We start from the raw sequence: 26074 nt of genomic DNA, 5'->3' as shown, positions 1-26074 counted from the left end.
GGGCTGGAAAATGCGGGATTTTGGGGCTGGAAAATGCGGGATTTTGGGGCTGGAAAATGCGGGATTTTGGGGCTGGAAAATGCGGATTTTGGGGCTGGAAAATGCAGATTTCTTGGGGCTTCTCCTGGCTTTTTTTAGGGGGTAAAGCCATGGGATTGGGGTGATTCTGGTGCCAGATAATGCATCCAACCCCGAATTGTTTGGATATTTTTTTTCCTGCCTTATAAAAAAACAAAAATCCGAGTGCAGGGAGAGGAGAACGTGTGTCAGGGATAAATCCATGGCTTTGGGGGCTCCAAATTCTTAAATTCCAGAGGCGGATTTCCCTTGGATCTGTCCCTGGGAGTGCAGGAATTTTTGGGATATTCTTAAATTCCAGAGGCAGATGGTCCCTGGGAGAGCAGGAATATCTTGAAGGATTTTTGGGAGCTCCATCCCCAACTCCTGGGCCCGTCTGGCCTGTGCCAAAGGTTTTTCAGGCATTGAAGGCTTTGGAGCAGGGTGTGAATCCCAGTGGGAATTGGGTGGGAAGCGCTCCAGGGGATCCCACGTGTCCGTGTAATTAATTAATGAATAATTGAATTATTAAAGTGCAGCAAACACGGCCTCAAACACTCCCGGAGCTCTTGGGGCCGTGGCCCTTCCCCGTTCAGGGGGAGGAAACTGGGGCTGATGCCCCCTAAAACCTGGTTCTGATATTAAACCTGGTTCTGATATTAAGCCTGGTTCTGATATTAAGCCTGGTTCTGATATTAAACCTGGTTCTGATATTAAACCTGGTTCTGATACCCACTAAACCTGGTTCTGATACTAAACCTGGTTCTGATATTAAACCTGGTTCTGAAACTAAACCTGGTTCTGATACCCATTAAACCTGGTTCTGAAACTAAACCTGGTTCTGATCCCCCCCTAAACCCAGTTCTGATGCCCACCTAAACATGGTTCTGACATTAACCTGGTTCTGATACCCACTAAACCTGGTTCTGATACTTAACCTGATTCTAATTCCCCCCTCAACCTGGTTCTAATCCCCGCCTAAGCCTGGTTTTAATGCCCCCCTAAACCTGGTTCTGATATTAAACTTGGTTCTGATCCCCCCTAAACTTGATTTTAATGCCCCCCCTAAACCTGGTTCTGATACTAAACCTGGTTCTGATGCCAAACCTGGTTCTGATCCCCACCTAAACCTTGGTCTGATACCCCCATAAATGTGATTCTGATGCCCACCTACTGGGCTGAACTGGGAATGCTGGACTGGGAATGCTGGACTGGGAGTACTGGGATGGACTGGGATGGGCTGGGAATGCTGAACTGGGAGTACTGGGATGGACTGGGTTGAACTGGGAGCACTGGGCTGAACTGGGAATGCTGAACTGGGAGTACTGGGATGGACTGGGTTGAACTGGGAGCACTGGGCTGAACTGGGAATGCTGGACTAGGGGCACTGGGCTGAACTGGGATGGGTTGGGAATGGTGGACTGGGAGCACTGGGCTGAACTGGGAATGCTGGACTGGGAGTACTGGGCTGAACTGGTGGCCCCGTGCCTCAGTTTCCCCTCAGTTTCCTGTTCCTCAGTTTCCCCGTTCCTCAGTTTCCCCGTGCCTCAGTTTCCCCGTTCCTCAGTTCCCCATTCCTCAGTTTCCCGTGCCTCGGTTTCCCCGTGCCTCAGTTTCCCGTGCCTCAGTTTCCCCTCAGTTTCCCCGTGCCTCAGTTTTCCCGTTCCTCAGTTTCCCCGTTCCTCAGTTTCCCCGTGCCTCAGTTTCCCCGTTCCTCAGTTTCCCGTTCCTCAGTTTCCCCTCGGTTTCCCCGTGCCTCAGTTTCCCCGTGCCCCACCTGCGCCGTGCCCCAGCCTGGGCGGGGCCGCGTTTGGCAGCCGGGGCTGCACAGTCGCTGTTTGTCTGTTTTTCTCCTCATTCCTTGAGGTTTATTTTAATTTTTATTTTTTTTTTTATTCCCCCTGAAAATTCCAGCCCGTCCCACAACCTCCGGCAGCACAATTTTCCCTCTGTCCTAAATCGCAGAGTTTGAATTTTTTTCCTTTTTTTTTTTTCCTTTTTTTTCCTTTTTTTTTTGAACTCCGGGTGGTGGCAGTGTCACCCGGAGGACGTGGCAACCCAAAATCCACCCAAAATCCGCCCAAAATCCACCCAAACCCCACCCAAACCCTCCCCAAAAATCCCTTTTTCCACCTGACTGTCCCCACACGGAATATCCAGGTTCTGTGTAGTTCAAACGGGGGAAAATTCAGATTTTTTGGGGGAAAATTCAGATTTTTTAGGGGAAAATTCAGATTTTTTGGGGGGAAAATTCAGATTTTTCCCACCCCGTTTTCCCAGTAAAAAAAAAGTGGAAAAAATCCCTTTCAAGCATTCAGGACCCCCCCCAAAAATCCTGCACCCACCTCCTCTCTTCTCCTCTCTCATTTTTTTCCCTGTTTTTACCACTTTGCCTGTTTTTTTCCCTGAAATTTCGCCTCCCCCCCGCCCCATCCAAAACCGCATTTATTTTTAGCAGCCAATTGAGGATGAAGGAGGAGGGAAAAACAAACTTAAAAAAAAAAAAAAAGAGGAAAAAAAACCAAAAAAAACCAACCCCAAACCCGGGGATTTTGCCCTGCTTGGAGTCGGAGCTGCAGCCATGTGGGGTGTGAGGAACCAGGGGCTGCTCCTGGCCCTGATCCTGCTCCCAGGTAACCCAAAAAATTCCATTTATTTGGGGCAATTCGGGGCTTTTTCCGGGCTAAAATTGGGACCAGAATTGGGATTAAGGTCTGGGATTGGGGCTTTGAATGATCCCGGTGCAGCCACGTGCGGTTCTCCCCTCCCTTTCTGAATTTCCAGGGGGGGATTTTGGGATAAAATCGACCAATTTTGATCATTTCCCCCTTCCTAATTTATTTTGGATGGAGAAAACACCAAAATCCTTTTAAAACCAACCAGTTTTGGTCATTTCCCCCCTCGTAATTTTTTTTTTTTGGAGGGAAAAAACACAAAATCCCTTTAAAACTGACCAGTTTTGGTAATTTCCCTCCTATTTATTTTGGAGCTTTTTAGAAGGAAAAAACACCAAAATCCCCTTAAAATTGACCAGTTTTGGGAATTTCCCCCCACTTAATTTAATTTTGAGGTTTTTTAGAGGGAAAAAACACAAAAATCCCTTTAAAATTGGCCAATTTTGGTCATTTCCCCCCATTTAATTTATTTTTGAGGGAGAAAACACCAAAATCCCTTTAAAACCGACCAATTTTGGTCATTTTTACCCCACCTAATTTATTTTTGAGGAAGAAAACACCAAAATCCCTTTAAAACCGACCAATTTTGGTCATTTTCCCCCCACCTAATTTATTTTTGAGGAAGAAAACACCAAAATCTCTTTAAAATTGGCCAGTTTTGGTAATTTCCCCCCGTTTAATTTATTTTTGAGGGAGAAAACACCAAAATCCCTTTAAAATTGGCCAATTTTGGTCATTTCCCCCCATTTCATTTATTTTTGAGGGAAAAAACACCAAAATCTCTTTGAATTTAGGGCGGGCTCAAGGGGAAACACCAAATTTAGGGCGGGCTCAAGGTGGGAAGGGGAACTCTGTAAAGAGGAACTAAAAACCCGGAATTTGGGATGGAAAATCTTAATTTTAATGGGAAAAAAAATCTTATTTTTAATGGGGTTTTTTTTTTGAGGAAAAAAAAAGACAAAAAAGGGGAATTTCCACCCCGTCCTTCACCTCCGCAGGGGTCGCTGAGGGGTTCAACATCGACGTGGGCAGTGCCAGGGTGTTCCTGGGGCCACCCGAGTCCCAGTTTGGCTACCGGGTGCTGCAGTGGGGCAGCGATGGGGACAGGTGGTGAGTGGGGCACGGGGCACGGGGAAACTGAGGCAGGAACGGGGAAATTGAGGGAGGAGTGGGGAAACTGAGGCAGGAACGGGGAAACTGAGGGAGGAGTGGGGAAACTGAGGCAGGGATGGGGGAAACTGAGGCAGGGATGGGGGAAACTGAGGGAGGAATGGGGAAACTGAGGCAGGAATGGGGAAACTGAGGTTGGAAAGGTTGGAAAAGGGAAACTGAGGGAGGAGTGGGGAAACTGAGGGAGGAGTGGGGAAACTGAGGCAGGAATGGGGAAACTGAGGCAGGAATGGGGAAACTGAGGCAGGAATGGGGGAAACTGAGGCAGGAATGGGGAAACTGAGGCAGGGATGGGGGAAACTGAGGCAGGAATGGGGAAATTGAGGCAGGAATGGGGAAACTGAGGCAGGAATGGGGAAACTGAGGGAGGAGTGGGAAATTGGGGGAGGAATGGGGGAACTGAGTCAGGAAAGGTGGGGACAGGGTGGGAAAGGGGAAACTGAGGTTGGAAAAGGGAAACTGAGGCAGGAGTGGCAAAATTGAGGCAGGAAAGGGGGGAAACTGAGGCAGGAAAGGGGAAACTGAGGGAGGAAAGGGGAAATTGAGGGAGGAGTGGGGAAACTGAAGCAGGAAAGGTGAGGAGAGAGGAGGGAGGTGGGGAGAAGGAAAACGCAGGAGGGGAGGGGGGAAACTGAGGCAGGAAAGGGGAAACTGAGTCAGGAAAGGGGAGAAGGGAGGGGGAAACTGAGGCAGGGAGGGGAGGTTGGGAAGGGGAAGCGCGGGAGGAGCTGGAGGCTGCGGCCGGACAGACAGACACAGACAGACAGACAGACAGACGTGGGTGGCACAGCCTGGCACGGTGCCCACCCCCCAAAAAAAAAACCCAAAAAAAGTCAAAAAACGTGGCCAAAGCCAGGTTAAAGAGGGGCAGGGGGGGGGTGGTGACATCCTCGATGTCCCCTTTGTCACCCCCCCACCCCATTTTGTCCCCCCCCAGGCTGCTGGTGGGGGCCCCGTGGGACGGGGACGGCCAAGGGGACATCTACAAATGCCACGTGGGACCCCAAAACTCCTCCTGTGCCAAGGCCAACCTCGGTACCCGGGGTGAAATTTGGGGGTTCCGTGGGGGTTTTGGGGCCTCCATGGGGGCTTGGGGCCTACATGGGGGTTTGGGATTTCTGAGGGTTTGGGGATTCTGTGGGGATTTGAGGGAGTCCCATGTGGGACCCCAAAACTCCTCCTGTGTCAAGGCCAGCCTCGGGGGGGGGGTGTGAAATTTGGGGGTTCCATGGAGGTTTGAGGGGCTCCATGGGGGTTTGGGGCCTATATGGGGTTTTGGGGCCTCCATGAGGGTTTTGGGGCCTCCATGGGGGTTTGGGGCCTACATGGGGGTTTGGGGGCTCCATGGGGGTTTGGGATTTCTGAGGGTTTGGGGATTCTGTGGGAATTTGAGGGAGTCCCATGTGGGACCCCAAAACTCCTCCTGTGCCAAGGCCAACCTCGGTACCCGGGGTGAAATTTGGGGGTTCCGGGGGGGTTTGGGGGCCTCCATGGGGGTTTTGGGGCCTTCATGGGGGTTTTGGGGCCTCCATGGGGGTTTGGGGCCTCCATGGGGGTTTGGGGACCTCCATGGGGGTTTGGGGCCTACATGGGGGTTTGGGATTTCTGAGGGTTTGGGGATTCTGTGGGGATTTGAGGGAGTCCCACGTGGGACCCCAAAACTCCTCCTGTGCCAAGGCCAACCTCGGTACCCAAGGGGAGGGGATGTGAAATTTGGGGGATCCCTCTGGATTTGGGGGTTCTGGGGGGGTTTGGGGGACCTTGTGGTCTTTGGGATTTCTGGGGGTTTGGGATTCCCTGTGGGGTTGGGGATCCCTGTGAATTTGGGGGTTCCCTGGGGGTTTGGGATTTCTGTGGGTTTGAGGGATGTCCCTGTAGATTTGGGGTTCCCTGTGGGTTTGGGGGAAGTTTTGGGGCTCCCTGAGGCTCTGACCCTCCCTGTTCAAAGTGGGGATGCTGCACTATGGGGAGCCCCCCACAGCCCAGAGCCCTGCTGAGGTTTTGGGGTCCCCCCCCGAGGTGCTCACCCCCTTTTTGTCCCCGTTGTCCCCAAGGGGCTGCAGTTCCGTGGCTCAGCAGCAGCGCCGGGCACCTCGGCATGACCCTGGTGGAGTCCAAGGACGGGGGATTGGTGGTGAGCAGAGGGAAACTGAGGCGGGAGCGGGGAAACTGAGGCGGGAATGGGGAAATGGAGGTGGGAATGGGGGAAACTGAGGCGGGAATGGGGAAACTGAGGCGGGAATGGGGAAACTGAGGCGGGAATGGGGAAACTGAGGCGGGAATGGGGGAAAAGGAGGCGGGAATGGGGAAACTGAGGCGGGAGCGAGGAAACTGAGGCGGGAGCGGGGAAACTGAGGCGGGAATGGGGAAACTGAGGCGGGAGTGGGGAAACTGAGGCGGGAGTGGGGAAACTGAGGCGGGAGTGGGGAAACTGAGGCAGGAAAGGGGAAACTGAGGAGGGGAAGAAGGAGGCTGAGGGTGTGTGGGGGAAACTGAGGCAGGGGGTGTGGGGAGGGCGGTGCTGTCACTGCTGTGACCTCGTGTCCCCCCCTCCCCAAGGCCTGTGCCCCGCTCTGGTCCCAGCAATGCGGCACCTCCGTGTTCAGCTCCGGCCGCTGCGTCCAGCTCGACCAGGAGCTCCAGCTGGTGGCCACCATGGCCCCCACGGCCCAGCGTGAGTGGGGTGGCACCTCCTGGGACCTCCTGGGACCTGCCACCCCCGGTGTCACCGTGTCCCCTGCCAGGCTGCTCTACCTTCATGGACATCGTGGTGGTTCTGGACGGCTCCAACAGCATCTACCCCTGGGAGGAGGTGCAGGCCTTCCTCGGGAACGTCCTGGCTCGCTTCTTCATCGGGCCTGGGCAGACCCAGGTCAGGCCACCACGGTGTCCCCAGGGCTGGGGTGGTGTCCCCAGGGCAAGGGGACTGTCCCCAGGGCAGTGCTGTTATCCCTAAAGCGATGGCATTGTCCCTTGGGGTGATGCCATTGTCCCTTGGGGTGATGGCACCTGGTGTGGCACCTTGGCCACCACGGTGTCCCCAAGGCTGGGGTGCTGTCCCCAAGGCTGGGATGGTGTCCCCAGAGCAAGGGGACTGTCCCCAGGGCAGTGCTGTTATCCCTAAAGTGATGGCATTGTCCCTTGGGGTGATGGCATTGTCCCTGGGATGATGCCAGCCTTGGGGTGATGCCATTGTCCCTTGGGGTGATGGCACCTGGTGTGGCACCTTGGCCACCACGGTGTCCCCAAGGCTGGGATGGTGTCCCCAGAGCAAGGGGACTGTCCCCAGGGCAGTGCTGTTATCCCTGGGGTGATGCCATCGTCCCTTGGGGTGATGCCATTGTCTGCCCTAGGGATTTCAGGGGTCCCCATGGAGTTGGGGATTCTCTGGGGGTTTGAGGGGTGTCCCTGTGGGTTTGGGGGTTGCCTGGGGGATTTGAGGGATGTTCCTGTGGATTTTGGCATTCCTTGGGGGTTTGGGGGTTCCCTGGCGGTTTGAGGGGTGTCCCTGTGGATTTGGGGATTCCCTGGACGTTTGAGGTGTTCCCATGGAGTTGGGGATTCCTTGGGGCTTTGAGGGGTCCCTGGGGATTTGAGGGATGTGGTTTTGGGGTTCCCTGGGGGTTTGGTGGATGTTTTGGGGTTCTGACTGTCCCCATTCCAGGTTGGGGTGCTGCAGTACGGGGAGCACCCGGTGCAGGAGTGGGCGCTGGGGCAGCACCGTGGGGATTTGGGGTTTTCCCTGTGGATTTGGGGTTTTCCCTGTGGATTTGGGCGTTCCCTGTGGATTTGAGGGAGGTTTTGGGGTTTTCTCTGGCTCTGACTGTGCCCGTTCCAGGTTGGGGTGCTGCAGTACGGGGAGCACCTGGTGGAGGAGTGGGCGCTGGGGCAGCACCCCACAGCTCAGAGCCTGCTGGAGGCTGCACGGAACCTGACCCGGCAGGAGGGCAGGGAGACCAGGACGGCCATGGCCATCCGGGAGGCATGGTGGGATTGGGGCGGGATTGGGATGGGATTGGGGGTGGGATTGGGGGCGGGATTGGGGTGGGACTGGGGCGGGATTGGGGGTGGGATTGGGGGTGGGACTGGGGCGGGATTGCGGGTGAGATTGGGGCGAGATTGGGGCGGGATTGCGGGTGAGATTGGGGCGAGATTGGGGCGGGATTGCAGGTGGGATTGGGGTGGGATTGGGGATGAGATTGGGGCGGGATTGGGGCGGGACTGGGGCGGGATTGGGGTGGGATTGGGGCGGGATTGGGGATGAGATTGGGGCGGGATTGCGGGTGAGATTGGGGACGGACCAGAGCTGGGATCGGGATGGGATTGGGGGCAGGATCAGGACTGGGAGTGGGGGCAGGATCGGGGTGAGATTGGGGGTGAGATTGGGGTCAGAGTTGGGTTTAGGGTCTAGGTTGGGATTGGGATTGGAATTGGTATTGGGTTTGGGATCAAGTCAGGATTTGGACTGGGATTGAGGCTAGGACTGGGGTCAGGATTGCTGCTGGGATCTGGATCAGGGCTGTGACTGGGACCAGGATCAGGGTGGGGAGCAGGGTCAGGGTTGGGAGCAGGATCAGGGTTGGGAGCAGGGTCAGGGTTGGTACTGAGATCAAGGTTGGGAGCAGGATCAGGGCCGTGACTGGTACCAGGATCAGGGTTGGTGCTGGGATCAAGGTTGGGATCAGTGTCAGGGCTGTGACTGGGACCAGGATCAGGGTTGGTGCTGGGATCAAGGTTGGGAGCAGGATCAGGGCTGTGACTGGGACCAGGATCAGGGTTGGTGCTGGGATCAAGGTTGGGATCAGGATCAGGCTTGAGAGCAGGGTCAGGGCTGGGATCAGGATCAAGGTTGGGATCAGGATCAGGGCTGTGACTGGGACCAGGATCAGGGTTGGGATCAGGATCAGGGCTGTGACTGGGATCAGGATCAGGGTTGGGACTGGGTTCAGGATCAGGGTTGGTGCTGGCATCAAGGTTGGGATCAGGATCAGGGCTGTGACTGGGTTCAGGATCAGGGTTGATACTGGGATCAAGGTTGGGATCAGTGTCAGGGCTGGGGCAGAGCTCATCCTGGCTGCCCAGGGGCTCACTGTCCGTCCCCCTCCCACAGCTCCGAGTCGTTCAGCCCCGCGCGGGGCGGGCGCCCGGGGGCCGCGCGGCTGCTGCTGGTGCTGACGGACGGGGAGTCCCACGACGGGGACGAGCTGCCCGCGGCGCTGGCCGAGTGCGACCGCCGCAACGTCACCCGCTACGCCATCGCCGTGAGGGCCCCGCCACCCTCCCTGTGTCCCCCTGGGCCCCCGGGGCTCCTGCTGAGCCCTGTCCCCTCCCCTCAGGTGCTGGGGCATTACCTGAGGAGGCAGCAGGATCCCGAGGATTTCATCCGGGAGATCAAGTTCATCGCCAGCGACCCCGATGAGAAGTATTTCTTCAACGTCACGGATGAGGCCGCCCTCAATGACATCGTGGATGCTCTGGGAGATCGGATCTTCAGCCTGGAAGGTGCTGGTTTGGGGCTGGGATGATGGGAAGGGCTGGGGATTCCAGCTGGAGGAGCTGAGTGTCCTTCCTGCCCTGCTCAGGTACCCATGGGGACAACGAGAGCGCCTTCGAGCTGGAGATGTCCCAGATCGGCTTTTCCATCCACCACCTCGAGGTGATCCTGTCCCTACTGAGTCAGAAAGGCTAAATCCACTTTATTATGCTACAGAAGGCTAAATCCACTTTATTAGGACACCCATTCCTTTTTATATTCTGGTTTATGTTCTGATTGCTCCTTTAATCAAAACATTGGCTAATTAAAAAGCCACCCTTCGGTAATCAACACACATTAACGTGTTCACAAACACCAGGTGCAGAAAGTTAAGACAGGAATTGTTTAAAATTCTTTTCCCTGAGCTTCTCACAGCCTTGGGAAAGCTGTGACCACAATGATCCCACTGGGAAAGGTGGAAAACAACCCTGAGCCCATCTCACCCCTGGCATGGCAGGGGGGCATTGGTGGGGTGTTGTATTTGTGAGGTGCCCCGTGGCAGGAAGCAATGATGAATCTGACTCCACGTTCCTAGAAGGCTAATTTATTATTTATGACACTGTATTATGTAAAAGAATACTAAACTAAGCTATACTAAAGAATGCAGAAAGGATACAGACAGAAGGCTGGAAAGATATTAATGAAAAACTCTTGTGACTCTTTCCAGAGCTTTGACACAGCTTGGCTGTGATTGGTCATTGAGTAAAAACAATTCCCATTAAACCAATGAAACCATGTCCAGACAAATTCTAAAGCAGCAAAACACAGGAGAAGCGAATCAGAGAATTATTGTTTTCCTTTTTCCCTGAGCCTTCTCATCTTCCCAGGAGGAAAATCCTGGGCAAGGAGATTTTTCCAGAAAATCTGACAGAGCCAGCAGGGCTTGAGGACACAGCGGGGCTGTGATTGGTCATTAAGTAAAAACAATTAACACGAAACCAATGAAACAATCACCAGTTGACAAACAATGTCCAAACACATTCCAAAGCAGCAAAACACAGGAGAAGCGAATCAGAGAATTATTGTTTTCATTTTTCCTTGAGCCTTCTCACCTTCCCAGGAGGAAAATCCTGGGCAAAGAGATTTTTCCAGAAAAAATCTGACAGATCCAGCGGGGCTTGGGGACACCGGAGGCATTGTGGTGACGTGTGCCACCCATCCCAGCAGGACGGGATCCTCTTTGGAATGGTGGGAGCCCACGACTGGGAGGGGGGCGTGCTGGAGGAGAGGCAGCGTGGGCGCGTTGTCCCAGCCCGTGGGGCCTTCCAGGAGGAATTCCCGCCGCAGCTGAGGAACCACGCGGCCTATCTGGGTATGGGGGAGCCCCCTGGGGGCGTGGGGGGTCAGCCGGGTTTGGTTCCAAATCCCCTCGGGATTCGGGATGAATCAGGGCTGTTCCACATCCCGGAGGGCAGCGGTGAAGTGGGGGTGCTTTGTGGAGTGGGGTGTTTGGGGTGCTGGGTGATACAGAAATGTTCTGTAAATTTGGGGTGCCCTGGGGATAGTCCATGGAATGGATATTTGGGGTGCTGGGTGATACAGAAATGTTCTGTGAGTTTGGGGTGCCCTGGGGATAGTCCATGGAATTGATATTTGGGGTACGCTGGGGATGCTCCATGTCTTGGATATTTGGGGTGCTTGGTCATACAGAGCTGTCCTGGAAATTTGGGGTATTGTGGGGATACTTCATGTAAGGGATATTTGGGGTGCTTGGTCATACAAAAATGTTCTGTAAATTTGGGGTGCCCTGGGGATGCTCCATGTTCTGGATATTTGGGGTGCCCTGGGAATGCTCCATATAATGGATATTTAGGATCCTTGGTGATACTCCATGTCCTGGAAGTTTGGGGTGCCCTGGGAATACTCCAGGGATGCCCCAAACCCGGATATTTGGGTGCCCTGGGGATGCCCCAAACCCGGATATTTGGGTGCCCTGGGGATGCTCCATGTCCCGGATATTGGGGTGCCCTGGGGATGCCCCAAACCCGGATATTTGGGTGCCCTGGGGATGCTCCATGTCCCGGATATTGGGGTGCCCTGGGGATGCCCCAAACCCAGATATTGGGGTGCCCTGGGGATGCTCCATGTCCCGGATATTTGGGGTGCCCTGGGGATGCTCCATGTCCCAGATATTTGGGTGCCCTGGGGATGCTCCATGTCCCGGATATTTGGGTGCCCTGGGGATGCTCCATGTCCCGGATATTTGGGGCGCCCCAGGACCCCCCTGTCCCTCCGGGGCCGTCCCCCCCTGACCCTGCTGTCCCCCCAGGGTACTCGGTGTCCTCGCTGCAGCTGCCGGGGGGGCAGCGCCTGTTGGTGGCCGGTGCCCCCCGGTTCCAGCACAAGGGCAAGGTCGTCCTCTTCCAGCTGGACCCCACGGGCACTGTGACGGTGGCCCAGGCGCTCCTGGGGGACCAGGTGAGGGGTGCTGGGGTGGGGACCAGGTGAGCGGTGCTGGGGGGCCCTGAAGGCTTTGGGGGAGGGAGTTTGGGCTCCCCCCCTCGGCCTCACAGCCCCTGCACCCCCAGATTGGCTCCTACTTCGGCAGCGAGGTGCTGGCCCTGGACCTGGAGGGAGATGGGGACAGCGAGCTGCTGCTGGTGGCCGCGCCCTCCTACCTGGGCGGGCAGAGCTGGGAGACCGGGAGGGTCTACGTGTACCGGGTGGGGCAGGTGAGACTGGGAGGGGCTGGGGGTGTGGGGCAGGGGAGACTGGGAGGGGCTGGGTGTGCTGTGTGGGGCAGGTGAGACTGGGAGGGGCTGGGGGTGTGGGGCAGGTGAGAGGGGTGAAGGGAGGGTCTCTGTGTGCTGTGTGGGGCAGGTGTGGGTCTGGGGGTGTGGGGCAGGTGTGAGGGGAAAGGGGAGGGTCTGTGTGTGCCGTGTGGGGCAGGTGAGGGGGCAAGTGTGGGCCTGGGGGTGTGGGGCAGGTGAGAGGGGCTGGGGAGGGTCTGTGGGTACCTGTGGGGCAGGTGTGAGGGGGCAGGTGTGGGTCTGGGGGTGTGGGACAGGTGTGAGGGGAAAGGGGAGGGTCTGCATGTACCGAGTGGGGCAGGTGAAGGGGCAGGGTCTGTGTGTACCTGTGGGGCAGGTGTGGGTCTTGGTGTGGGGCAAGTGAGGGGATGGGAACTGGGGCAAAGTGAGGCAAACTGGGGCAAACTGGGGCAGGGGATGGGAGCATCAGCGGGACGCAGAGGGACTGGGAGGGAATTTGAGGCGATGGTGGGAACACGGTGGCATTGAGGGGGCACCTGTCCCTTGGGGGGTACCGAGGGTCCCCCCCTGCACCCCCAGGAGCGCCTGAGCCCCGCGGGGTCGCTGCTCCCCGAGCCGAGGCCGCAGGATTCCCGGTTCGGCTCCGCCCTGGGCGTGGTGCCCAACCTGAGCCAGGACGGGCTGGCCGGAGCCGTGGTGGGGGCACCGCTGGAGGACGGGCACCGAGGGGCGCTCTACGTGTTCCACATGGCCCCGGGCACGCTCCTGCCCCGCTGCAAACAGGTGAGACAAGGCTGGGGACGGCTGCAGTGAGCGCCGCGTCAACACTTGGGGGGCTGGGGTACACTGTCACTGGATAGGGACACACCGGGAATGGGGACATGGAGAGGGGACAGGGACACACCGGGAATGGGGACATGGAGAGGGGACAGGGACAGCTGGGAATGGGGACATGGAGAGGGGACAGGGACACACCGGGAATGGGGACATGGAGAGGGGATAGGGATACACCGGGAATGGGGACATGGAGAGGGGACAGGGACACCCCAAAATCAGGGACATGGAGAGGGGACAGGGACAGCCCGGGAATGGGGACATGGAGAGGGGATAGGGACACACCGGGAATGGGGACATGGAGAGGGGACAGGGACACACCGGGAATGGGGACATGGAGAGGGGACAGGGACACACCGGGAATGGGGACATGGAGAGGGGATAGGGACACCCCGGGAATGGGGACATGGAGAGGGGATAGGGACAGCCTGGGAATGGGGACTTGGAGAGAGGATAGGGACAGCCTGGGAATGGGGACATGGAGAAGGGACAGGGACAGCCCAAAATCAGGGACATGGAGAGGGGACAGGGACAGCCTGAGAATGGGGACATGGAGAGGGGACAGGGACAGCCTGGGGACAGGGACATGGAGAAAGGACAGGGACACCTCGGGAATAGGGACATGGAGAGGGGACACTCTTATAGTGTATTGTAATTAAGAAATAATTAGCTTCTGATTGTGATGGCGTGAATTAGAACACCTGTGTTGTCTCACCCTTCACATGAGACTGAAAATAGAATAAAAGTTTTAAAAACTTTAAAAATAAAAGTTTATATTTATTTTATTTTATTTTAACTTTTTTATCTTTACTTGATTTTATATTTTATTTAACTTTATTTTAAAAGTTTAAATTTATTTTATTTTTACTTGATTGTTACTTGATTTCATATTTTATTTAACTTCATTTAAAAAGTTTATATTTAAAACTATTTATTCTATTTTATAAGACCAACTGAGCCTCTCAGCCACCCCATCTCTGGGCCACAAAAGGGCTTAAAAGTTAAAAATTCAAAATTCTCGTTTGCCAGCGCATCGAGGCGGCGGCGCTGGGCTGGAGCCTCCGGTACTTCGGGATCAGCGTGGACGGACGGACGGACATGGACGGGGACGGACTGGTGGACGTGGCCGTGGGGGCGCAGGGAGCGGCCGTGGTGCTGCGGTGAGCAGGGGATGGGGACAAGGGACAGGGACACCCCGGGAATGGGGACAGGGAGAGGGACAGGGACACCCTGGGAATGGGGACAGGGACACCCTGGGAATGGGGACAGGGAGAGGGACAGGGACATGGAGAAGGGAGAGGGACATGGAGAGGGACAGGGACACCCCAGGAATGGGGACATGGAGAGGGACAGGGACAAGGGACAGGGACACCCCGGGAATGGGGACAGGGACACCCTGGGAATGGGGACATGGAGAGGGACAGGGACAAGGGACAGGGACACCCCGGGAATGGGGACAGGGACACCCTGGGAATGGGGACACAGAGAAGGGACAGGGACAACCCTGGGAATGGGAACATGGAGAGGGACAGGGACATGGAGAAGGGACAGAGACACCCTGGGAATGGGGACATGGAGAGGGACAGGGACATGGAGAAGGAACAGAGACACCCAAGGAATAGGGACAGGGACACCCTGGAAATAGGGACAGGGACATCTTGGGAACAGGGACATGGAGAAGGGACAGGGACACCCCAGGATCAGGGACATGGAGAAGGGACAGGGACATCCAAGGAATGGGGACATGGAGAAGGGGACAGGGACACCTTGGGAATGGGGACATGGAGAGGGGACAGGGACACCCTGGGAATGGGGACATGGAGAAAGGACAGGGACATCCTGAGAACAGCGACATTTGGGCCATGGGGACATTGAGGAGGAAAGGCACTCGGTGCCTCAGTTTCCCCTTGTGAGAACCTGGGACGCTGCCGGGACGCTCCTGGCGCTCTGCAGGCCTCAGCCCGGACCCAGGGCAGGCTGTCCCGGTCCCCAGGCTGAGGTGCCCGGTGTGGCCGTGTCCCCAGGTCCCGCTGGATCCTCCAGGTGGCCGCGGTGGTGTCGGTGGAGCCGGCGGCCGTCAGCGTCACCCGGCGGAATTGCCGGCGCGGCGGCTCCGGCGCCGTCTGCCTGCGCGCCCGCCTCTGCTTCCGCGCCCAGAGCCGCGCCCGCAGCGCCCCCCAGGGCATGGACGTGGGTGAGTGCGGGCCTGGGGGTGTCCCTGGAGCAGCCCAGAAACGTCTCAGAGCAACCCAAAGCGTCCTGGAGCCACCCAAAGGGGTCCTGGCAGTGTCCCTGGAGCAGCCCTGGCTGGGTGGGGAGCACCCCAGGAGCATCCCAGAGCATCCCAGAGGGTCCTGAGAGTGTCCTTGGCACAACCCAGGAACATCCCAGAGCATCCCAAAGGGTCCTGGAGCATCCCAGAGCATCCCAGAGGGTCCTTGGAGTGTCCTTGGCACAACCCAGGAACATCCCAGAGCATCCCAGAGGGTCCTGAGAGTGTCCTTGGCACAACCCAGGAGCATCCCAGAGCATCCCAAAGGGTCCTGGAGCATCCCAGAGCATCCCAGAGGGTCCTTGGAGTGTCCTTGGCACAACCCAGGAGCATCCCAGAGCATCCCAGAGGGTCCTGAGAGTGTCCTTGGCACAACCCAGGAGCATCCCAGAGCATCCCAGAGGGTCCTGAGAGTGTCCTTGGCACAACCCAGGAACATCCCAGAGCATCCCAGAGGGTCCTGGAGTGACCTAAAGGGTCCTGGGAATGCCCTTGGAGCACCCCTGGCTGGGCAGGGAGCACCCCAGAAACATCCCAGAGCATCCCAAAGGGTCCTGGAGCATCCCAGAGCATCCCAGAGGGTCCTTGGAGTGTCCTTGGCACAATCCAGGAACATCCCAGAGCATCCCAAAGGGTCCTGGAGCATCCCAGAGGTTCCTGGAGCATCCCAGAGCATCCCAAAGGGTCCTGGCAGTGTCCCTGGAGCATCCCTGGCTGGGCAGGGAGCATTCCAGAACATCCTTGGGGCATCCCAGAGGCTCCTGGAGCATTCCAGAGCATCCCAAAGGGTCCTGGGAATGTCCCTGGAACATCCCTGGCTGGGCCTGGAGCATCCCAGAGCATCCCAAAGGGTTCTGGAGCATCCCCGGCTTTCCCTGGGGGTCCCTCGCACCGGAGCAGCCACTCCCGCAGCTCTCCCGGCGCTGACCCGGCCCCTGTCCCGCAGCTCTCTGGTACAACGCGTCCCTGGAGGAGCGGAGCCCGGGATCCCGAGCCGCCTTCGACTCCGGGGCCCGCCGGCTGCTGCGGCGCCGCATGGAGCTCCCGCTGGGCCGGCAGAGCTGCGCCCGCATCCCCTTCCACGTCCTGGTCAGCCCCGGGGCTCCTCCCTCCCTCCCGGCCCGCGGGCGGCTCCTCCCGGCCCCGTTCCCGGGGTCCCGCCCGGATGAGGCTGACGGGGTCCCCCCGGTTGTGCAGGACACCTCGGATTACCTGCGGCCCCTCAGCCTCAGCCTCACCTGGGCGCTGGATGAGGCCGCCGGGTCTGTGCTGGATGAGGCCTCTCCCACCTCCCTCCGCAAACTGGTGTGTGCTGGGAAGGGCGTGCCCGGGCACTGGGATTGCCCCTGGGCAATGGGATTGGCACTGGGCACTGGGATTGGCACTGGGATCACCCCTGGGCACTGGGATTGGCACTGGGATCACCCCCGGGCACTGGGATTGGCACTGGGATCACCTCCAGACATTGGGATCATTACGGGGTACTGGGATCACCCCTGGGCACCAGGATTGGCATTGGGATCACCCTCAGACATTGGGATCACCCCTGAGCACTGGGATCACACCAGGATCACCCCCAGACATTGGGGTGACCCCCAGACACTGGGATCACCCTCGGGCACTGGGATCACCCTCAGACATTGGGATCACCCCTGGATCCCAGGATCACCCCTGAGCACTGGGATCACACCAGGATCACCCCCAGACACTGGGATGACCCCTGGGGCACTGGGATGACCCCTGGGGCACTGGGATCACCCCTGAACCCCAGGATCACCCCTGAGCACTGGGATCACACCAGGATCACCCCCAGACACTGGGATCACACCAGGATCACCCCTGGACCCCGGGATCACCCCCAGACATTGGGGTCACCCACAGACACTGGGATCACCCCTGGGTACTGGGATCACCCCTGAACCCCAAGATCACCTCTCGGGCACTGGGATCACCCCCGGGGCACTGGGATCACCCCTGAACCCCAGGATCACCCCTGGGGCACCAGGGGATCACCCCTGGATCCCAGGATCACCGCCAGACACTGGGATCACCCCTGGCTCCTTCCAGATCCCGTTTTTCAAGGATTGCGGCGATGACGACGAGTGCGTCACCGACCTGGTGCTCAAGGCCACCACGGACATCGTGGGCTCCAGGTACCCCTGGTGTCCCCCCAGTGTCCCCATGGTGTCCCTGGGATGCCAGGAGCCCCCTGTGACCCCCCTGGCCTGCAGGCAGAGCCCCCACGTCCTGCGGAAGGGCCGGAGGCGGATGCTGGTGGAGGTGGAGCTGGAGAACCGGGAGGAGAACGCCTACAACGCCAGCCTGTGGCTGCAGCTGCCTGGGAACCTCCACTTCTCCAGCCTCGTACTCCAGGTACAGCCTGGGGGAGCCCAAATCCCTCAGGAGCCCCACCAAGTCCCTGAGGAGCTTATCCAAACTGTCCCACCAAATCCCTGAGGAGCCCCTCCAAAATGTCCCACTAAATCCATGAGGATCTCCTCCAAACTCTGCCACCAAATCCCTGAGGAGCCCCTCCAAACGCTCCATCAAATCCATGAGGATCTCCTCCAAATTCTCCACCAAATCCCTGAGGAGCTCTTCCAAAATGTCCCACCAAAACCTTGAGGAGCTCCCCCAAACTCTCCATCAAATCCATGAGGAGCTCATCCAAACTCTCCATCAAATCCATGAGGAGCTCATCCAAAATGTCCCACAAAGTCCTTGAGGAGCTCCTCCAAACTCCCCCACCAGGGTCAAGATGGAGACCCAGGTCTTTGGAGAACCTCTGGGGTCATTCTTGTCCCAACCCCTCCGCCCATTGCAGGTGGGATGGGTTGGAGTCTGTTGGGTCCCCAAACTGATTCCAAGGGGGACGAGGGCGTCCATGGTGTCCCCAACTCCTCCCAGATGGCAGCTGGGGCTCCGTGGTGTCCCCAGCTCCTCCCAGGTGGCAGATCATGTTCTGTTGGTCCCCCCATGGCCCCCCCAGGGGTCCATTGCTGCCCCCTCCGGGTGTCCCAAGCCCCCCAGCTCCATGTCCCCGTGGTGTCGCCCTGGCAGGAGCCCAGCTCGGTGAAGTTGGAGTGCTCAGCCCTGGGGGGGCACCGCCGGCGCTGCAGCGTGGGGTACCCCGTGTTCCGCTCGCAGGCCAAGGTAGGACCCCAGGGAACCCCCAGGGAACCCCCCCTTCCCCAGCCTCGCGCTCCAGGTACAGCCTGGGGGGAGCCCAAATCCCTGAGGAGCTCCTCCAAACTCTCCCACCAAATCCCTGAGGAACCCCTCCAAACTCTCCCACCAAATCCATGAGGAGATCCTCCCAGTTGTCCCACCAAATCCCTGAGGAGGTCCTCCAAAATGTTCCACCAAATCCTTCCAAACTGTCCCATCAAATCCCTGAGGAACCCATCCAAACTCTCCACCAAATCCTTGAGAAGCTCCCCCAAACTCTCCCACCAAATCCCTGAGGAGCGCCTCCAAAATATTCCACCAAATCCATGAGGAACCTCTCCAAACTCTCCACCAAATCCATGAGGAACCCGTCCAAAATGTCCCACCAAATCCATGAGGAGCCTCTCCAAAATGTCCGACCAAATCCATGAGGAACCTCTCCAAACTCTCCACTAAATCCATGAGGAACCCGTCCAAAATGTCCCACCAAATCCATGAGGAACGCTTCCAAAATGTCCCACAAAATCCATGAGGAACCCGTCCAAAATGTCCCACCAAATCCCTGAGGAGCCCTTCCAGCCTCTCCCACCAAGTCCCCGAGGAGGATCCCTGTCCTCCGGAGCCCCTCGGGACCCCCCAAACCCCCCATGCCCCCAGGTGTCCTTCACCTTGGAGCTGGAGTTCAGCTGCTCCGTCCTGCTGGACCGCGCCGAGCTCACGCTCAGGGCCACCAGGTATGGGCGGGGCCGAGCCCTGGGGGGGAGGAGCCGCAGCCCAGGGGGCGTGGCTGGGATTTGGGGTCACTCCCGAGTGTGTCCCCATACCCCCCATGTAGTGACAGCACCGAGCTGACACCGCAGGACAACGTGGTGGAGCTGTCAGTGCCCATCCGCTACGAGGCCAACGTGTTCCTGTCCAGGTGGGGCTGGGGGGGTCACAGAGCGGGGGGACACCCGGGAGGGATGGGACACCCCAAAAACACCAACCTGCAGAATGGGGGGGTCACTGATGGGGACACCCGGGAGGGATGGGACACCCCAAAAATACCGACCTGCAGAGTGGGGGGTCACTGATGGGGACACCCGGGAGGGATGGGACACCCCAAAAACACCGACCTGCAGAGTGGGGGGAGTCACTGATGGGGACACCCGGGAGGGATGGGATGGGACACCCCAAAAATACCAACCTGCAGAGTGGGGGGGTCACAGAGAGGGGGGGACACCCGGGAGGGATGGGATGGGACACCCCAAAAATACCAACCTGCAGAGTGGGGGGGTCACAGAGCGGGGGGACACCCGGGAGGGATGGGACACCCCAAAAACACCGACCTGCAGAGTGGGGGGTCACTGATGGGGACACCCACGAGGGATGGGACCCCCCCCAAAAATACCGACCTGCAGAATGGGGGGGTCAGGGGACGCCCACCATGGGTGTGACCCCCCCCTGTGCCCCCCCAGTGCCACCAACCTGCCCCGCTATGAGCTGCACCCCCTGGGCACCTTCAGCCCCAGCCCCGGCCCCGAGTTCACCACCACACTCAAGGTGAGGAGATGAGGAAGATGATGGTGATGATGATGATGATGATGGGGGGTGGTCTGGGGCATCCCGAGGGGCTTTGGTGGGCAGGGATCCTCCTCAAGGATTTGGTGGAGAGTTTGGAGATGCTCCTCAGGGATTTCGTGGGACATTTTGGAGGGGCTCCTCAGCGTTTTGGTGGGACATCGTAGAGATGGTCCTCAGAGTTTTGGTGGGACAGTTTGTAGGAGCTCCTCAAGGACTTGGCGGGGGGTTTTGGAAGAGCTCCTCAGGGTTTCGGTGGGACAGTTTGGAGATGCTCCTCAGGTTTTTGGTGGGATAGTTTGGAGGGTTTTGGTGGGACATTTTGGAGCGGCTCCTCAGCGTTTTGGTGGGACAGTTTGTAGGAGCTCCTCAAGGATTTGATGGGAGATTTTGGAAGAGCTCCTCAGGGATTTGGAGGAGCTCCTCAAGGATTTGATGGGACAGTTTGGAGATGCTCCTCAGGGTTTTGGTGGGACATTGTGGAGATGCTCCTCAAGGATTTGGTGGGACATCGTAGAGATGGTCCTCAGAGTTTTGGTGGGACAGTTTGTGGGAGCTCCTCAAGGATTTGGTGGGAGATTTTGGAGGGGTTCCTCAGGGATTTGGTAGGACAATTTGGAGATGCTCCTCAGGGTTTTGAAGGATCTCCTCAGGGTTTTGGTGGGACATTTTGGAGATGCTCCTCAGGGATTTGGAGGAGCTCCTCAGGGTTTTGGTGGGACAGTTTGGAGATGCTCCTCAGGGTTTTGGTGGGACAGTTTGGAGATGCTCCTCAAGGATTGGGTGGGACATTTTGGAGGAGCTCCTCAGGGTTTTGGTGGGACATTTTGGAGATGCTCCTCAGGGTTTTGGTGGGACATTTTGGAGATGCTCCTCAGGGATTTGAAGGAGCTCCTCAGGGTTTTGGAGATGCTCCTCAGGGTTTTGGTGGGACGTTTTGGAGATGCTCCTCAGGGTTTTGGTGCAGCTCACCTCGCTCCCCGCCCCTCCCCAACCCAGGTGCAGAATTTGGGGTGCTACCCCCTCCAGAACATCACCCTGCACATGGCCCTGCCAGCTCTGGGCCACCATGGGGCCACCATCCTGTCTGTCACCAAGGTCCTGGCTGAAAATGTGAGTCTGGGGGACACCTGGGGGGCCTCGGGGGGGGGTCCCCCCTTTGGTGGTGCCCCCTGAGCCCCCCCTGTGCCCCCCCAGGCCTCCTGCAGGCTGCACCCCCCCCATGAGGGGACCCCGGTGCCCCCCGAGGAGCTGCTGCACACAGAGAGGCTGGTAGGGCTGTGCCCCACAAGGGGGTCCCCAAAAACTCCAGGGGGGGGTTCAGGGGGGATCCCCAACAGTCCAAGGGGTTTGGGGGGGTTCCAGGGTTTGGGGGGTTCAGGGGGGGATCCTCACCCCACCCTGGGATTTGGAGGGTTCAGGGATTTGGGGGGTTCAGGGGGATCCCCACCATTTCCAGGGTTTTTTGGGGGGTTCAGGGGGATCCCCACCATTTCCAAGGGGTTTGGGGGGGTTCAGGGGGGTCCCCACCATTTCCGGGGGTTTCAGGGGGATCCCCACCATTTCCAGGGGGTTTGGGGGGATCCCACCATTTCCGGGGGGTTCAGGGGGATCCCCACCATTTCCAGGGGGTTTGGGGGGGGTTCAGGGGGGTCCCCACCATTTCCGGGGTGTTTGGGGGGGGTTCAGGGGGGTCCCCACCATTTCCGGGGGTTTCAGGGGGATCCCCACCATTTCCGAGGGGTTCAGGGGAATCCCCACCATTTCCGAGGGGTTTTTTGGGGGGTTCAGGGGGATCCCCACCATTTCCGGGGGGTTCAGGGGGATCCCCACCATTTCCGGGGGTTTCAGGGGGATCCCCACCATTTCCGGGGGGTTCAGGGGAATCCCCACCATTTCCGGGGGGTTTTTTGGGGGGTTCAGGGGATCCCCACCATTTCCGGGGGTTTTTTGGGGGGTTCAGAGGGATCCCCACCACTCCCAGGATATTTGGGGGGTTCAGGGGGGTTCCCACCATTTCCAGGGGGTTCAGGGGGCTCCCCACCATTTCCGGGGGGTTCGGGGGTATCCCCACCATTTCCGGGGTTTTTTTGGGGGGTTCAGGGGGCTCCCCACCATTTCCAGGGTATTTGGGGGGGGGTTCAGGGGGATCCCCACCATTTCCAGGGGGTTCAGGGGGGTCCCCACCATTTCCGGGGGTGTTTTTTGGGGGTTCCGGGGGCTCCCCAGCGCTGCCCCCCGTTTCTGCCCCCAGGACTGCTCCAGCTGCCGCTGCCTGGAGCTGCGCTGCAGCCTGGCCCGGCTGGGGCGGGGCGGGGGCGCCTCCGTCCGGCTCCTGCAGAGCCTCCACGAGAGATTCTTCAGCAGGGTGAGCACAGGGGGCGCCTGGGAGCCCCCCCAGTTAAATTACATCAAATAGATTAAATTCAAAATCCCTCAGTTAAAAAGAAGGGAAAAAAAATAAATTGTTTGTGTTCATTTCAATTTTTCGATTTGTATTAGAATTATGATTTTAAAAAATTATTCTTATTTTATTTAATTTTATTGGTTTTTTTACTTCTATTGTATTTTGTTGTTTTATTCAATTCTATTCCTATATTTTATTTTTACTTTATTATTGTGTTTAATGTTATAGTGTTATTTAATTTTACTATAATTTTATTTAATTTTATGATAATTTTATTTACTTCTAATTATTATTTTATTATTGTATTTAACTTTATTATTATTGTGTTTAATTTTGTTATTATTATATTTAATTTTATTATTGTTTATTTAATTTTACCATAATTTTATTTCATTTTATTATAATTTTATTTACTTTTATTTATTATTTATTATTTTATTTCACTTTATTGTTTTATTTAGTTTTATTACAATTTTATTTACTTTTAATTATTATTTTATTTAACTTTATTGTCATTTAATTTTATTATAATTTTATTTACCTTTAATTATTATTTTATTATTGTATTTAACTGTATTATTATTGTATTTAATTTTATTATTATATTTAATTTTATTATTGATTTTATTTCATTTTACCATTATTTTATTTCATTTTATTATAATTTTATTTACAATTAATTATTATTCTATTACTGTATTTAACTTTATTATTACTGTATTTAACTTTATTATTACTGTATTTAACTTCATTATTACTGTATTTAACTTTATCATTATTTTATTTAATTTTATGATAATTTTATTTAATTTTACGATTATTTTTTTCCATTTTATGATGTTTGTTGCTGACTTCCCCTCACCCAGGTGCAGTTCAGGAGCCTCAGGCTCATCAGCAGCGTCTGGCTGGGGGTCGAGGGGGGGCTCCTGGTGCTGGAGGAGGGGGCACAGCACAGGGAGGTAGGGATCCCCCAATTCCCCATTTCCCCCCTCCATCCTTGCTTTGCTCCCCAAATTCCCCATTTCCCTCCCCAAATTCCCTCCTTTCCCTCCCCAAATTCCCTCTTGCCCCCATCCCCATTTTTCCCTCCAAATTCCCCATTTCCCCTCCCCAAATTCCCTCTTGCCCCCATCCCCATTTCTCCCCCAAATTCCCCATTTCCCTCCCCAAATTCCCTCCTTTCCCTCCCCAAATTCCCTATTCCCCCATCCCCGTTTTCCCCCTCCAAATTCCCCATTTCCCTCCCCAAATTCCCTCTTGCCCCCATCCCCGTTTTCCCCCTCCAAATTCCCCATTTCCCTCCCCAAATTCCCTTTTTCCCCACCCCTCAATCCTGGTTTTCCCCCCACAAATTCCCTCTTTCTCCCATCCCTATTTTTCCCCCTAAATTCCCCATTTTCCCCTGCCCAAATTCCCCATTTTCCCCTCCCCAAATTCCCTTTTTCCCCACCCCTCAATCCTGTTTTTTATCCCAAATTCCCTCTTTCCCCCATCTCCAATTTCCTCCCCAAATTCCCCGTTTCCCCTCCCCAAATTCTGTTTTCCCCATCCCCATTTTCCCCCCCCAAATTCCCCATTTTCCCCCGATTCTCGTCCCCAGCTGGTGCTGGAGGTGCTGCGGGGCCGGCGGCTCCCGGTGTCGCTCTGGATCCTGGGGGGCAGCGCCCTGGGGGGGCTCCTGCTGCTGGCCCTGCTGAGCCTCGGCCTCTGGAGGGTGAGGGGACACTGGGGACACCGGGGGGGACACTGGGGGGACACTGAGGGAGGGCACGGTGACACTGAGGGTGACACTGAGGGGGGGCACGGTGGCACCTTGGGAGGGTCATGATGCCACCTGGGTTGGTCGTGGGGGTGACACCGAGGGGGGAGACGTGATCAGCTTGGGAGGGTGACAATGTCACTGTCACCTGGGGGTGGGCATGATGTCACCTTGGGAGGGTGGCAATGTCACCCCCAGGGTGAGGGGTGGGTCCATCCCCATTCCCCATTCCCATTCCCCATTCCCCATTCCCCATTCCCATTCCCATCCCCATTCCCCATTCCCATCCCCATTCCCCATTCCCATTCCCCATTCCCATTCCCCATCCCCATTCCCATTCCCCATTCCCCATTTCCCCATTCCCATTTCCCCATTCCCATTCCCCATTTCCCCATTCCCATTCCCCATTCCCCATTTCCCATTCCCCATTCCCATTCCCATTCCCCATTCCCCATTCCCATTCCCATTCCCATTCCCATTTCCCCATTTCCCCATTCCCATTCCCCATTCCCCATTCCCATTCCCCATTCCCATTCCCATTCCCCATTCCCATTCCCCATTCCCATTCCCCATTCCCATTCCCCATTCCCCATTCCCATTCCCATTCCCCATTCCCATTCCCCATTCCCATTCCCATTCCCATTTCCTCATTCCCATTCCCATTCCCCATTTCCCCATTCCCATTCCCTCCTCTCCCCCCAGCTCGGATTCTTCTCCCACCCAAAGCCCTCCCAGGAGGAGGAGGAGGATGAGGAGCAGGATGAGGATGAAGAGCACTGAGGTCACAGCTCTGCTGGTGGCACGAGGACATCCAGGAATGTCCCTCTGGAGCCCATTCCAGGCCCATGCCGGGGTTTGGGATTGGTGGAGGGACGAGGAGGAGCCGCTGGAGCCCCGGGCATGGAGCAGGGGGAACATCTGGGAGTGGGAAAAGTGGGAATGCCCTGGAATGGAGCAGCTCCAGCAATAAAGCTCCAGCCTGTGGAACTGCTGTGGCCTGCACGTCAGCTGGGGACAGGAATTCTGCATCCAAAGGGGGGAAAAAAACCCTGGAATTATCCCAAATGTAACACAGAGGGAGGGGGGAGATCCAAATCCCAGCTCCCCACACTCAAATCCAGGCTCAAGTCCAGAAATCTTGGAATTCCTGATTCTCAAGTCCAGGATTTTGAGGATCAGGAATCTTGGAATTCCTGATTCTCAAATCCAGGCTCAAATCCAGGATTCTTGGAATTCCTGATTCTCAAATCCAGGATTCTTGGAATTCCTGCTTCTCAAATCCAGGCTCAAGTCCAGGAATCTTGGAATTCCTGCTTCTCGAATCTGGGCTCAAATCCGGGATTTTGAGGACCAGGAATCTTGGAATTCCTGCTTCTCAAATCCAGGATTCTTGGAATTCCTGATTCTCAAGTCCAGGATTTTGAGGATTGGGAATCTTGGAATTCCAGATTCTCAAATCCAGGCTCAAATCCAGGAATCTTGGAATTCCTGCTTCTCAAATTCAGGCTCAAATCCAGGATTTTGAGGATCAGGAATCTTGGAATTCCTGCTTCTCAAGTCCAGGATTTTGAGGATCAGGAATCCTGGAATTCCCATTTTCCAGCAGGATGTGGAAAAGGGAAGAGGTGGAAGCAGGAACCGATGGATGCCACCCCCAGAAATCCCCATTATCAGGAGAGCTGGGTGAGAGAGGAAAGTCCTGGGATCAATTTACAAACCCAGCTGGATTTTCCCAAAAAATCAAAAGCTCCTGCCCTGGGATTGGGGTATCCCTGTGTCCCACTGCAGGAGGTGCTTGGATCTCTTCCCTTGGGGACAAATTCAGCAAATCAGGGTTTTCCTTCCCAAAAAAAGCTTTTTCTGAGCTCATTTCTGCCCACCCCAGCCCAGGTCCTTCCTCCCTTTCCCAGCTCCAAGGAAGATTTGGG

The 26074-nt window shown here is 56.4% G+C and overlaps 1 protein-coding gene across 3 annotated transcripts; it reads left to right on the top strand.

The window, feature by feature from the left end:
* Positions 1–781: 781 nt before the first annotated feature.
* On the top strand, positions 782–25949 carry ITGA10 (integrin subunit alpha 10). Of its 3 annotated transcripts, XM_077192006.1 has the most exons (30): positions 782–2690; positions 3731–3842; positions 4840–4937; positions 5957–6036; positions 6462–6576; positions 6647–6774; positions 7741–7889; positions 9013–9163; positions 9239–9404; positions 9485–9558; positions 10603–10747; positions 11705–11853; positions 11964–12107; positions 12726–12929; positions 14010–14140; positions 15005–15174; positions 16199–16341; positions 16450–16557; positions 17320–17405; positions 17484–17625; positions 18313–18405; positions 19078–19154; positions 19256–19339; positions 19878–19962; positions 20980–21093; positions 21178–21252; positions 22235–22348; positions 23254–23346; positions 23988–24101; positions 24849–25949. In XM_077192006.1, exons 1-30 carry the CDS (start codon positions 2639–2641, stop codon positions 24924–24926), a joined length of 3474 nt encoding a protein of 1157 aa, XP_077048121.1. In that variant the 5' UTR covers positions 782–2638; the 3' UTR covers positions 24927–25949. The 3 variants fall into 3 exon arrangements, with proteins under 3 accessions (XP_077048121.1, XP_077048122.1, XP_077048123.1); XM_077192007.1 differs by lacking the exon at positions 782–2690 and having other exon boundaries at positions 6696–6774; XM_077192008.1 differs by lacking the exons at positions 782–2690; positions 3731–3842; positions 4840–4937 and adding an exon at positions 5554–5589.
* Positions 25950–26074: the final 125 nt, after the last annotated feature.

Source organism: Agelaius phoeniceus, chromosome 31, assembly GCF_051311805.1.
Source record: "Agelaius phoeniceus isolate bAgePho1 chromosome 31, bAgePho1.hap1, whole genome shotgun sequence".
Lineage (NCBI taxonomy): Eukaryota > Metazoa > Chordata > Aves > Passeriformes > Icteridae > Agelaius > Agelaius phoeniceus.
This window is presented reverse-complemented; position numbering and strand designations above follow the sequence as displayed.